Below are 13,507 nucleotides of genomic sequence, written 5' to 3' on the forward strand. Positions count from 1 at the left end.
ATCCATATGGGCTCCCCGCGTGGGGCTGACCACATGGTTGATCGTCTTAATATATATATTATTTGGTCTGCTTCTGCATTCTCGTGGGAAATGTCTCCACCTCCCACAATTCCAACAGATCCCTTGTCCCCCTCTAAGACCTTGTCCTCCACACCCGCCATTTCCCCCGTATCCTTGACCACCCCCTCTGCGGCCTCTGTGCCCACCTCGTCCTCTGCGGGTGGCCCACGCTTGCCACTGCGGACCTCCGTATTGCTCCTGTCCATTCCACTCTGGATGCCCGTTGCCTGTCCAATTTGCTGCCATCCTCCCTTGTTTCGCTAGCAGCCCTTCCTCCTCTTCCCCCTCCCTGTCTTGGGGGAGCGCTGCTACAGCTGCAGCTACCTTCACCAGTTTTGTTTGAACTAACTTAGCCTTGTCTGCCAATCTGTTTTGGGCAATTTCTTTCTCCCTTTCTTTTATTCTCTTGCAGTGGTGCACTATAATGCTTTGTATTTCTGGCCACCCTTTTGCTTCGATCCTGCTATTTTGTAGAGTGCTTTCTGTACCTCTTTTGGGAGCCCTCTCTTTATTATAAAGTAAAATAGGGATGTTGACTGATACCAGGGCATGCCCGTTTCGGCTCTCCACATCCCCTGCACCCGAAAAATGTAATCCATAGCATCTTCCCCATAATTCATTGTGCACTGCATCACCGACTGTAAATCTGGTGTGTCTGGAAATGTTTCTCTTAATGCATCCCATACCCTCGCACGCACTGTGTTAAAAGATGCTCCATCATGGCGATCACAATCCAATGTTACTTCCAGGAAACCAGCCTTTGCCCACACTCTATCTGCCTGAGCCCACATTCTATCTGCCTGATCACCTACTGCTGATACTAGCAAGCTTTTAACATCCCCTACCACCAATGGCACTCCCGCGGTGTGTTTCTCAAATGCATATATCCACTTACTTGCCCCCCCCGATAGCGGGGGCAACTATTTTAACAAATTGGCTTTATCCATATGGGCCCAGGCTACGTAATTTGGTCTCCCACCTCCCCTATGTATCAATGGGAGTTGTAGTTTGCTTTTTGTCGTTCTGCCAGTACTCACCTTCAATTCTTTCTTTCCCAACGATGCCAATCTCCCCATTCTATTCCTTAACCTTCCTGTCCATTCCTCTTCTATTGTCCTTCCCAGAGGTGTTCCCTCTCCTTCACCTGATCTCCCTCCCATCGCCACACCCAACCTTCCACTTTCCTGTTCTTCATCCTAAACACAGCACTACAGTTCTTCCATTCCCCCAGTAGCCATTCCTTCCTCACCTGTGTTTTCTTCCATCTCCTGTGGCCCTAGTTCTATTACTCGAGTTGGCTCTTCCTGAATCCGGAACAGTATTTTCCCTTTCTTCCATCTTTCTTCAGGTGACCTGTCGAGTGCCTGTGTTCTAAATGTTTGCTCAGTTCTAGTAACACTTGTTCCACTCTGCTCACATATATTTCTTATTCTAGATAATTCATTTCTTGCCATTGAGAGCCTAGAATCTAGGTCCTCTGTTAACTTATCAATATCTACTGCTGGGGTACTTACCTGTCCACGCTGTCTGGGGCACTCATATGGCGGTGGTGCAGTTGGTTGTGGGGTGGGCACATATGTGGGATCACTATATCCTTCTGCTGGCACCGGTTTGTTTAGGAGGGGTACAATTGTGTTACCTCTATTGATCCCTCTTTTCCTGTATCCTCCCTTTCATTTCATGTACTGTTAGGGGAGTGTCAACGGTGGAGGGCAGGTTCGGTACTGATTCTTTCTTTTTTAGTGGCGGTACTTCTTCGAATAGCCTCCACAAATCTAATATTTCTGTTCTCTTTTGAAACTGCTTACCCTTATATTCATGAATATACATGTGGCTACCATGTCCAGGACACTTTTATCGAATGATCCGCCTTCTGGCCATACCTGGGGTAATCCTTCTCCTTTTAATTCTGTCACCCATTGATCGTGGTATTTCTTTATGCGTTCTGCATAACCAGGTAGATTTTTACAAATATGGGCCAGGGCTGTCTCCGCCCCCATATTATACTCCCAGTGTTTCTCTATCTGTACTAGGTTGTGTCTATCACTGTCTCTTATAGGTGTGTGTGTGTGACTCTTATCTTAATCAATATTTGGACACATACAAAAAAGTACTTGCTCACAATATTATTAGCTTCAAATCTTACCGGGTCACACTTACAATGACCATACCACAGAGCTATGCAATGTCATTAATTCAACATGGTTTCTTTACAACTCATTAAAACATCTGTTAACTTAACATATACAGCATGGGACAAACGTTTAACATACTTTTATGATACAACACATCACATTTACCCCTCCCCTTTTCCCTTGCCCTGTACTTCTCCCTGCCAAGGTTCCCTTACCCTAGTTCATCACTTGCCCCCGAACCTTTAGAAAGTTTTATCTTTTGTTCACCACCGAGGTACCCTGATCGAAGTAGAAGAAGAAAGAAAAATAGCAGTTTCTAACGTATACATCGTGTCTCCCAATTCTCAGACACCTGTATTCTATTCTCTACTTTTCACTTATTCCCAGCACTAGTTAAGATAGCACTATGCGGCGCCGCCTTCTACCCCCTTGCAGAGCTAGGTTCCCGTCCTTATCTTCTCTTATTTCACCTTTTTTGTCCTAATGGCCATATGCAGAGAAAGTAAAGTAAATATAAGTAGCATTAATAGTTGAAAGTACCCCTTAAATGACCTTGTGTAATCTGGCTCCTTTCCCCTTCTCCTTTTTATAATCACTTGCACTTAATACTCACGTGCCCGTCTTGATTCGAGATTCTCCGGACTCGGTCCGTCCAGGCGGTGCTGCCTCACTCAATGGCCGCCCCCCGGCTCCGACGAGCGGTACTAAAGGGTTTTTTTTTGGAGCGGGACCACGTACTCTCTATATATTCCATGCGCACGTCTAAGTGTACCAGTTGACGTAGGCAGGCAGCTTTCTTGAGCGGACGCACCGTGCGTCTCCACTGCCGCCCGGAATTTCTCGTGCCAGAGGGGACGATGAAAAGAGAACATTTTAAAAATGTAATCACGTTTTGGGGTCACCACTGAAAGCAAGCGTCCCCAAAAGGCATTACCCTCCCCACAAAGAGAGGCAGTAAAGGACACACCCCAGGAGGGAATGAGACCAAGACCAAGTGCGGGTGAAAGTAAAAGGTTTTTTTATCTAGTCAAATAGGGCATGCAAAGGACTCTGCAAGCTCCGAAAGTGCCCTGTCTGACAATAGCAAAGACAGTCTTATTTATTACAAAAACATGTCATGAATCCTACACACTATAGGGGGCACATAGTCTTGGGGATTGGGTGGCGTCGACTAACTATAGGCGCAGCAGTGATGAGCAGCTCCAGGATTGGTGGACATCAGCGTGGTGCCAACGTGGGGCGGATGGGTCAGCTGGGCTCGTCGGGGTGGAGCTGCCAGGCCAGGCGCGGTCAGTGTCGTTGATAGATGGATGCCCTAACATTCTGCCCTTGTGGCCACACAAACACTCATCCGTTTAGACGGTTCCAGTTGTCCTCCAAATCCTGAAATATGTTACTCTAAGGGGTAATAGGATACTGGAGAAACACATGCAATATGAAGCTTTACCAATACATCAGGGCACTGTTACTTCTGGCCTGTTGACCGGGTGTCATAAACTTGGGTATCTGGTCTGGGGGGTTGAGGTGAACTGCCCCGTCATTCTGGTCTTGTTAGATGTAGTGAATCATTACTTTATGATATGTTAGTCCAGGGTTGCATATCTGCTCTCCAAGGCTCATTAACTTGGGGTGAGCCGGAGTACTACTGGATCAATGAAGGTGCACCTTGAGGCGGTGGGGTTAAGGACCAGGTTGTAAATACTTCATTTGGCCGACCATGGCGGCCTCGGATATGGGGAGGTGAATACTTGAAGCGGGTCCAACGGAATGAGGGGAGTTGAGGCTGAGCTGCCCGCGCGCCAGCTAGTCCTGGCGGGAGAAGGGGGAGAGGGGGGGGGGGGGGGGGGGGGTGTGTGTGTGTGTGTGTGTGTGTGTGTGTGTGTGTGTGTGTGTGTGTGTGTGTGTGTGTGGGCTGCACACTATGCAGAATGAGGAGACGGTTAATAATGTTAGTTTGGCAGTGTTTCATACATCACTGAATATTAGAAGACTACATTTTAGCAATCTCACACGGTAGCAGTTGGATAACACATGAGGTAGCATTAGGTTTGGTGGTGTACTCAGGAGCATAAAAGCAAAACATTCACAGGTGGTAGTACATTTACATTCTTGGTCATGCATTTAAACGTGCCCCACTGCACGACACACATATTCTCGGCAATGCTTTTTCCGCCTTCCTTTGTACTTAGCAGCATTCGTTAGTTAGCACTGGGGGGGCTGTATCAAACTCTTTCAATGAGTCTTCTAGGCACATGATATCGTACACGGTCTGAGGTCATTTTTACTTCACCAACACTTATGAATTTGTATCCCTTCCCCAACACGGGTGTTTATAATTAACATAGCAATCCTATGAATCGTTAGGCTTTGGTGTGTGGTTGACACTTCATTTGGGAACATCGACAGGGGTTCATACGAGGAGGGTATTGACACCATATATTTTACATGTTAGGGGTTAGATGCGGGGTCGAGGCCCGTTCTATTAGGATGTTTTTTTGTTATTTTCCAGACTTGAACAGCGAGTCAGGTCACTTCGGGGACAGTGATATACTGCGGAAGGTAAATGATACAGTGTTTGTTCTGATACTTGTTTGTGTCTGGTTGCTCGTGAGAACGGGCCTCCAGCGGATCTACCATGGAGTGGAGGCACCGGGGGAGGGCATGGCTCCCTGTGCACAGTGAGTGGGGGCCCAGCTGCAGCATTCACAGGCAGGCTGTCTCATTCGGGTTCAGGTCGCTATTATCTAAAATGGAGTCCAGATGCTTCCAAAATGGAGTATATTGTCTGTTACAGTACAACATGATTGGCCCTGTGTGTCGATCAGCAGCCGCCCCGTTACCTGGGCCCTGTTAACAGGGGGCCCATGACGGGCCACGAACCTCACATGGGAGGGATATGTCGGGGAGGGGGTCTTATAGACCTATCCTCCCATACACACTCCATACTTGAAGGAAAGAATAATCAGAAAAACCTCTGCACGACCTGCCAGGACTTCCAATTCCTACTGTCTCCAAATACCCAGATTCAGACTAAAAAAAACAGGAGGCAACAGCTTCCCTGTAAAATCAACCCAACAATGGAATGCACTCCCATTAGAGCTCAGAAGGGATCAGTCTTACCTCAGTTTCAGTCGTAACACCCGTACCTGGTTACGACTTAATGACCACTAGATCTAACAAACGTAACTATATGTCCTACATGTATGCCACCACCTTACCCTACCTCCTAGCACCTGTATTTTCTGTACATGACTATATCTGTAACTGTATCTTTATCTATATGTATATCTATAACTAATCTGTCAGTTTCTTTGTGACGTTGTGCAGCCAGCTACCTAAGGGTTTGGTGCACCCTACAAATAAATAAACAAACAGTGCAGAGATTTCAGTCCTGGAGAGATACGATCCCTGGGCTTGAGGCCAAGGACAAGTCTTGCATTCCTGTTCTGGATGAGTTGCAGAGGGCAGAGAGTAGAAGCAGGCAGATTTAGAAAGAGGCTGTTGCAGTAGTCCAGCCTAGAGAGAACCAGAGCTCTGGAGACAGTTAGCTTCTGGGGGAAGGAGAGGAAAGTAAGAATACCTCTGAGGAGGTGCAGTTGGTAGTGTGACTTCTTAGAGACGTCAGAGATGGAGAGAAGGAGAGTCTGGAGTTGAAGATGACTCCAAGGTTTTTAGCCTCACAGGTGGGAGCAGGAAGAGGGTCAGGAGAGGCCAGCCAGAGAGCGACAGGAAAGAAGGGAGCTGGCGTGCTGATGAGGAGAATCTCTGTCTTACTGTCATTCAGACAGAGACCATTGACGGCACACCACTCCTGGATAGCAGACAGTCAGAGGTGAGAGAAGAAGAGGTGGTCGAAGGGAGCCTGAAAATGAGCTGTCATCTGCATAGCACTGAAAGTTGGGGCAGAGAGCGGCAATGCGGTGGTCAAGGAGTGCCAGGTATTGGTTGAACAGCCAGGGAGAGAGGTTAGAACCCTGGGGAACACCACAGGTAGAGATAGAGATAGAGGAGAGGAAGGAGCCCAATTAGACCTGGAAGGGTCGATCAGAGAGGAAAGAGGTCAGCCAAGCCAGGGCCTGATCAGTGATACCCAGGTTATCACGAAGACGGTTGAGCAGGATGGGATGGTTGACCATGTCAAAGGCAGAAGAGAGATCAGGTAAGATGAGGACACAGGGAAAGCTGGAATCATGGTTAGCAAACAGGTCTTCATGGATGTGCAGGAGAGCAGTTTCTGTGCTTCTGGTAGCTCTGAAACCAGACTGATGGTCATGGAGATAACCAACAGATTCAGAGTGAAGATTAAGCTGGGAGGTGGCCATCTTTTCCAGGAGTTTGCCCATGAAAGGAGTGATGGAGATTGGGCGATAGTTAGCCGGGCAAGAGGGGTCGGCGGTGGGTTTTCTTAAGAAGAGGGTGCAAAAGTGAGTGTTTCAGGGGGGGAAGGGAAGTCTCCTATGGTGAAGGAGTGGTTGCAGAAGTCAGCTAGAGCAGGGGCCAAGGTGTCAATGTGGTCCTTGATGGTTTTAGAGGAACAGGGGTGAACCTGTTTTGGCGATACTTTAATAGATCAAACTTGTCTAGAAACCTTGTCTGGGGAGAACAGGGGAAAGGCAGAGAAGGAGGGAGGAAAGATGGCGGAAGAAGGGCTAGAGGAAGAGATGGGATAGAGAGAGGAGGAGAGGAAGAGAGAGAGGACAGGATGTCCTGAGTTTTAGAGATGAAATGAGAGGCCAGGTCCCTGCAGAGGGCCTGGGAGGGGACAGGAGAGGTAGAGACTGCAGTAGGATTGGCCAGCTCCTTGCAGATTTTAAAGAGTTTGGCTGAGTTGTTAGATGCTCCAGAGATGCAGACTTGGATGTGGGCTCTCTTCTTGGTGTGGACAGAGAGCCGGTATTGCCTTTGGAGCAGGCAGCACGCCTGTTTGTCAGAGGATGTACCAGAAGCACACCATTTCCTCTCAGCCACCCTGCACTTGCATTTAAGGGTGGTGAGGTCTGAGTCATACTAGGAGTTGCACTTGGCTTTGGGCTTCAAGTGGATCCTCATGACAGGGGCAAGAACATTGAGAGTATCAGATATAGCAGAGTGGAGCATGGAGAGGGCTGTGTCAGGGTGTGATTTAGACAAATGGGGACTGGGCGTGGGTGAGAAAGTGACAGAAACTGACACACGCTTCATGGGTCAGGTAACCGAGAAGGTAGGTGGCAGTGCTGGAGTTGGATTGGCCTGAGGGGTGGAGAGAGTGAGCTGGGAGGAAAGGAGAAAGTGATCACTCCAGAAGAGAGGAGTGGTGAGAGGGATAGAGAGGGGAAGGTTTGTAGAGATAAGAACATCAAGAGTATTCCCTTCAGAGTGAGTCGGGCCAGAGGGGAGGATAGAGAGTGAGAGAGAGTCGCAGAGGTCATGAAAGAGTCCAGAGGACGGACAGGAAGCATCCAGGTGGAAGTTAAAGTCTCCAAGAAGGAGGAGTTGAGTGGTCGATACCAGAAGGGAAGAGGAGAGGTCCGCCCACTCGGAGAGGAAGGAGGAGATCTGACCAGTTAGCTGATAGATGGTAGCCACAGTAAGGGAATGGCTGCGTCAGGTCCGTCCAAAGCCTCTATGGAAAAAAAGGAACTATGGTCCCTGCTACTTATACTGGCCTCGATGTCATTTCAAGTGCAGGGCCCATAGTTCCTTTTTTCCACGCACTGTGCTCGCTTATCGGGAACATGCTCGTCAAGCTTTTCTAAAAGTGTTTCGCCATGCAGACTTCATCAAAGGCCTTCGATTTTAAGCCATGTGCAGACTGCGATAGGCAGATGTCTGCCTTCAATCTGTACCGCGATTTCTAGTACTGTCTGGGCGAAGACCACGGCACCCAGGATTGTGGGTCATGTCAGATTTCCATCTCTCTCATATCCATCTTCCTGTGTTCTTCCCTCCATCTCAGCCTTCTAAGGCAGAGGAAGGATTTCATCGATTGGACCCAGTATGGGTCCTAAAGTTCTACATCACTCATACTCGAGACGCTAGGAAGGATGACCAGCTTTTTGTTGGTGACCAAACAGACCCTGTCCAGGTGGATCATTCTCTGCATCACATAATGCTATGATCTGGGTGTGAAGGATGTGCATGAGGGTCTCAGGGCTCACTCTACCAGAGGAGGGGCTGTCACTTCTGCCTGGCAATGGGGGTTCCTTGTCCTGGCCATTTTCCTGGCAGCAATGTGAGCGTCTCTGCACACGTTCGCTATGCATTACTGCTTGGATTCCCTTGTGGGCCAGTATGACCATTATTGATAGGGCAGTCCTTCTGAGTTTTCTGGTTTAGGTGGTGTCCTTGCTTTCCTCCCTCCTCCAGATTTCATACTGCTTAGGGAGTCCATCACAGATGTGGAATCCGTGGCAGGACGGTATCCATTAGTAGAACAAATTACTTACCTCTCAGTAATGTTGCTTCTGATGGATATTTCTGCCATGGAATCCTCATCGCACTCCCTACCTGCCCCAGAATTTTAGGGAAAGAGGGTGAAACTGAGGTCATGGCACCACTACTTATACTGGCCAGACAACATTTTGGCAGGGGACTTGTAGAGGCGTCGGACAGATGCAGAGTGGTGCAGCGCCCCCTAGCGGTGGAAATGTTTCCAGGGAACAGCTGCGCTAGGATATGGCAATAGCCTCATGATATCATAGATGAGGAAACCGTGGCAGGAACATCCATCAGAAAAAACATTACCAAGAGGCAAGTTTTCTCATAATTTAAGTAGAAAAAAGTGAATTCTTTGAAATGCACACTTCTTTACAACTAGCAATTCATATACAATAAAATATAAATTGTTTACTTTATAGTTTTCATACATCAGGGAGAAATCTCTGTAGACCACCATCCACTGGTACTGCCTGGCTGGCATCACTGGCCTCAATATATTCATGAACCTGAGAGGCAGAAAGCATATTTGAAGGGAGTATTTGCAATTTCTTGGGGAGTAAATGGTTAATACACCGCTTATTGTAGGGATGGTATTAAAAGCTGCCTTTTTTTAAAATTACAAAAATAATTCTCTATGGCACTTATTCAGCCAAAGGTGTATGGGTTCTAACAGCAGGTGGACATTAAAACATATGAGAATCCAGCAAAATGAAGAAAAGACAAACCAGAACAGATGGGTCTTCAGCAAGCTTCTGAAGGTCATATGGTCGGTGGTGGCATGCAATCTTAGACAGAGGGCATTCCAGATATAGGGAGCAAAAAAAAGAAGAAAAAAACGAAGAAGTACATCACCTCCTCCTCTAGAGTAATAGATTTAAAGGCACAAGGAGGACAACGGTGAAAGGATCCAATGCAGAATGGGGTGGGGGCATTTGCCATGAATGGCGCAATGAGCTAGACAAAGCACCTTAAACCCAATGTGAGAGGTCACAGGTAGCCCGTGTGGCTCTTAATGAAAGAGTGATATGGACACATTTGTCAATGCCTGAAACAACCAGGTTAGCACTTTCTGTGCCATCTGAAGTTAGTCACACATGCCAAGGAGCACAGAATAAATGTCATTGCCATAGTCAATCTGGAAATAATTAGGTTTATAGCACTTGACATCAGAGCGTGAAAGGTTGAGAAGCATCTATACAGGGGCTGGCTGACTTGCTGAGGCAATGTCATGCTGAGATCCTGTCAGAGGGAGCAGGGGACATATGCTTTAAGCTACCCCTTTGAGTCATGATTTTCATAGTATTGCAATGGGGTTTGCTTGACGGAATAATGTACTCCCATTTTGCTATGCATTGAACATTATGATATACATTGAAATGTAGTGCTTGATATATTGTGATTTGCCATAGGATGGTTTTGATGAGCCTTTACAAGTTATTACTTTAGAGGTTAAACCATGTAATTTGCCTTTAGAAATGTGGTGGCGTTTCATACATATTGCTTCAGTGATAGAGCAGGTCTATTTTGACTTAGATGTTCCCTAAACAGAAGGGATAATGCTGGACAGGACTTGTGTCTGTCAGTGGAAAGGCGATTTAAACCCCAGGTGGAGTTGGACAGGGCTTTATATGCTTGACATGTTTTGGAATGTCCTTGACTAAAGACATCAAGTAGATTGAATTGATATTAGAAGACGAGAGTTGATGCTTAACAGCCAAGCAAATGTGTTTGAATTCTATTTGAACTTGGAGAGTTGGAATATTGTGTTATTCTAGAAAGAATGTACGAGGGATTTTTATGTGTGTAAATAAATACATGTTTTTTTTTAAATGTTAGTCATTCTGGTCTTTTAGACGTTGGTACAGTGAAATGGTAATTAATAACACTGTTATGTAATGCATATTATACCCCTCTCCTGTGAAAACCTTCTCTATCCCTATACATTTGCATTAGTTGTGACAGGAACTGTCGTGGATGTGTTGCAGAACCTTTGATTTTAGTATGTTGTAAGGGTTGTACATTGATAGAGCTGTGCAATGGAGTGGGGAAGGGAAATGCACTCTGAGCCTGAATCCTTTTTTAGAATCTATGTAGCAAGAGCATAATATCAGTACAGAAAAAGACAAGATGCCCTCTGGGTTCCATTTCAGTAGTTGGGAGCTTCCCTGTAAAATAGGAAGGGGGGGGCACCTTATATATCCAATGAGGGTCTATAGTTATTGATTCAATCACTGGGTCTTTTTCCAAAATGCTGGTGTCCATTTATTAGCATGAGGTCCTTAGGCAAAGTGTTCCATAGGATGGTTACCTTAACACAGAAGGTACAGTCTCCCTTCTGAACATTCCAGAAGGGATGCATTTCAAACAGCAGTGATTCAACAATCATAATCAGCCATCATGTGTGTGCCAAAGGAAACCAAGAACCACAGTGGAGGCAGGTTCTTCACAGTATTAGGCAACAGCCATGCCACACTCAGTAGCATTGTAGAAGCACCTTGTTCTATCAGAAGCACCTTCAATTGCAGAAGAGATTTCACCACCTACATGTCCTCCCTCATGGCAGATAACAACATCCTGCATGTTTTGTCTGGTACCTAATAAGGGAACTGTTCTGACTGAAACATTTCCCACGTTCAGTGCATTTATGAGGGTTTTCACCTGTATGTGTTCTCTGGTGGCGAATAAGATATCTCTTCTGAGCAAACCCTTTCCCACATTCACTGCACTCAAGTGGTTTCCCATCTGTTTGTGTTCTCTGGTGGCTAAAGCTCACCCTTTGTAACAAACCCTTTCCCACATTCAATGCACTCATAAGGTTTCTCACCTGTATGTGTTCTCTGGTGATTAATAAGGCATTGCTTCCGAGCAAAACCTTTCCCACATTCAGTGCACTCATAAGGTTTCTCACCTGTATGTGTTCTCTGGTGGCGAATAAGCTGTTCCTTCTGAGCAAACCCTTTCCCACATTCAGTGCACTCATGTGGTTTCTCACCTGTATGTGTTCTCTGGTGGATAGTAAGGTGTCTTTTTGTAACAAATCCTTTCCCACATTCAGTGCACTCATAAGGTTTCTCACCTGTATGTGTTCTCTGGTGATTAATAAGGCATTGCTTCTGAGCAAACCCTTTCCCACATTCACTGCACTCATGTGGTTTCACACCTGTATGTGTTCTCTGGTGGATAGTAAGCTCTCTCTTTGTAACAAATCCTTTCCCACATGCAATGCACCCATAAGGTTTCTCACCTGTATGTGTTCTCTGGTGGATAATAAGGCGTTGCTTCAGAGCAAAACCTTTCCCACATTCAGTGCACTCATGAGGTTTCTCACCTGTATGTGTTCTCTGGTGTCTAATGAGAGATTCCTTCTTAGCAAAACCTTTGCCACATTCAGTGCACTCATAAGGTTTCTCACCTGTATGTGTTCTCTGGTGGCGAATAAGCTGTTCCTTCTGAGCAAACCCTTTCCCACATTCAGTGCACTCATGTGGTTTCTCACCTGTATGTGTTCTATGGTGGATAGTAAGGTGTCTCTTTGTAACAAACCCTTTCCCACATTCAGTGCACTCATGAGGTTTCTCACCGGTATGTGTTCTTATCTGGTGGAAAGTAAGCTCTCGCTTTCTAGCAAACCCTTTTCCACATTCAATGCACTCATAAGGTTTCCCACCTGTATGGTTTCTCTGGTGGCTAATCAGATAATCCTTCTGAGCAAACCCTTTCCCACATTCACTGCACTCGAGAGCTTTCCACCTGTATGTGTTCTCTGATGGTGAATAAGAGATCCCTTCTGAGCAAACCCTTTCCCACATGCAATGCACCCATAAGGTTTCTCACCTGTATGTGTTCTGTGGTGGTTAATAAGGTCTTGCTTCCACGTAAAATCTTTTCCACATTCACTGCACTGATGAGGTTTCTCGCCCGTATGTGTTCTCTGGTGGCTAATCAGATGTCTCTTCTGAGCAAACCCTTTCCCACATTCACTGCAGACATGTGGTTTCTCACCGTTATGCATTTGATGGTGGCAGATAAGTGTATCATGCAAATGGACGCTAGTCTCAAATTCAGTGCACTGATAAGGTTTTTCACCCATGTCTTCATGAGGGCAATAAGTATGTTCTTAAGATGGCAATTGCTCCAACATTCTGTGCATGTGCAAAGTTTATTTGTTTTGTCAGGTGCCAATAAGAGGACCTTTTTCACTGAACCGTTTCCCTCATTCAGAGCACAAATGAGAAATGATTTTCTTACAGCACATAACACATTGTCATTTTCCGTGCTAGATATCCCTCTCCCCCAGGATTAACAGACTGAACAAGCTTCGTTACTGGATGTTACCAGGAAGATGTTGCATGGACGGAAGCCATCATGTTCATGTATCCAACAAGCTTCTCAATCTGAGCACCTGAATGCTCTGAAAAGACAACTGGACCCCAAACTTGCACTTGTCTAAGATGCTTGGAAATTGCATATTCTAACAATGAAGATTTTCACTGCGTTGGCTCATAGAATCTAAAAATCACTGTTGTTGCATTTCTGGGGGCATCAGTCACCTATTAACATAAAAGGAGATGCACATTATTAGTTTCAACACGTTCACAATCGCAGGCATCACATGTAATAAGGTGACTACTCGTTAGCAGTGATGTGAGCTCACAGAGTTACTTATACGACTTTGAAGTGCCATCTTTTGGGGAAAGGCGCCCTACTGGGTGGCAGAGAAGTGGTGCTCCATTGAGAACATTTAATGGGACAGAGGTAACATGCAGCAGGAATAGTGTGATTAATTTTTATTTAGAACATTTTAGCATTCAAACCATTAGAAAACAAAATACAGCTCGATGAATAAACCTTTTAAATGGATAGTTTAATCATCAGGAACATGTATATATGTTCTA

At 46.0% G+C, this 13,507-nt stretch overlaps 1 protein-coding gene and 1 pseudogene across 1 annotated transcript in view; one reads left to right on the forward strand and one right to left on the reverse strand.

The window, feature by feature from the left end:
• The window catches only part of LOC138498498 (zinc finger protein 850-like), a 661,846-nt pseudogene that overhangs the window by 379,942 nt on the left and 268,397 nt on the right, over positions 1-13,507 (forward strand).
• LOC138498478 (zinc finger protein 268-like) overlaps positions 1-13,507 on the reverse strand; it is a 286,623-nt gene that overhangs the window by 241,887 nt on the left and 31,229 nt on the right. The window contains exons 2-3 of the mRNA XM_069622231.1: positions 11,773-13,162; positions 11,417-11,688 (exon numbers count right to left, since the gene is read on the reverse strand). Coding sequence (XP_069478332.1) covers positions 11,417-11,688; positions 11,773-12,421 — 921 coding nt within the window. The 5' untranslated portion in view covers positions 12,422-13,162. The remainder of the gene's footprint in view (positions 1-11,416; positions 11,689-11,772; positions 13,163-13,507) is intronic.

The sequence above is a fragment of the Ambystoma mexicanum genome, chromosome 5q, assembly GCF_040938575.1.
Source record: "Ambystoma mexicanum isolate Mex_15411 chromosome 5q, UKY_AmexF1_1, whole genome shotgun sequence".
Lineage (NCBI taxonomy): Eukaryota > Metazoa > Chordata > Amphibia > Caudata > Ambystomatidae > Ambystoma > Ambystoma mexicanum.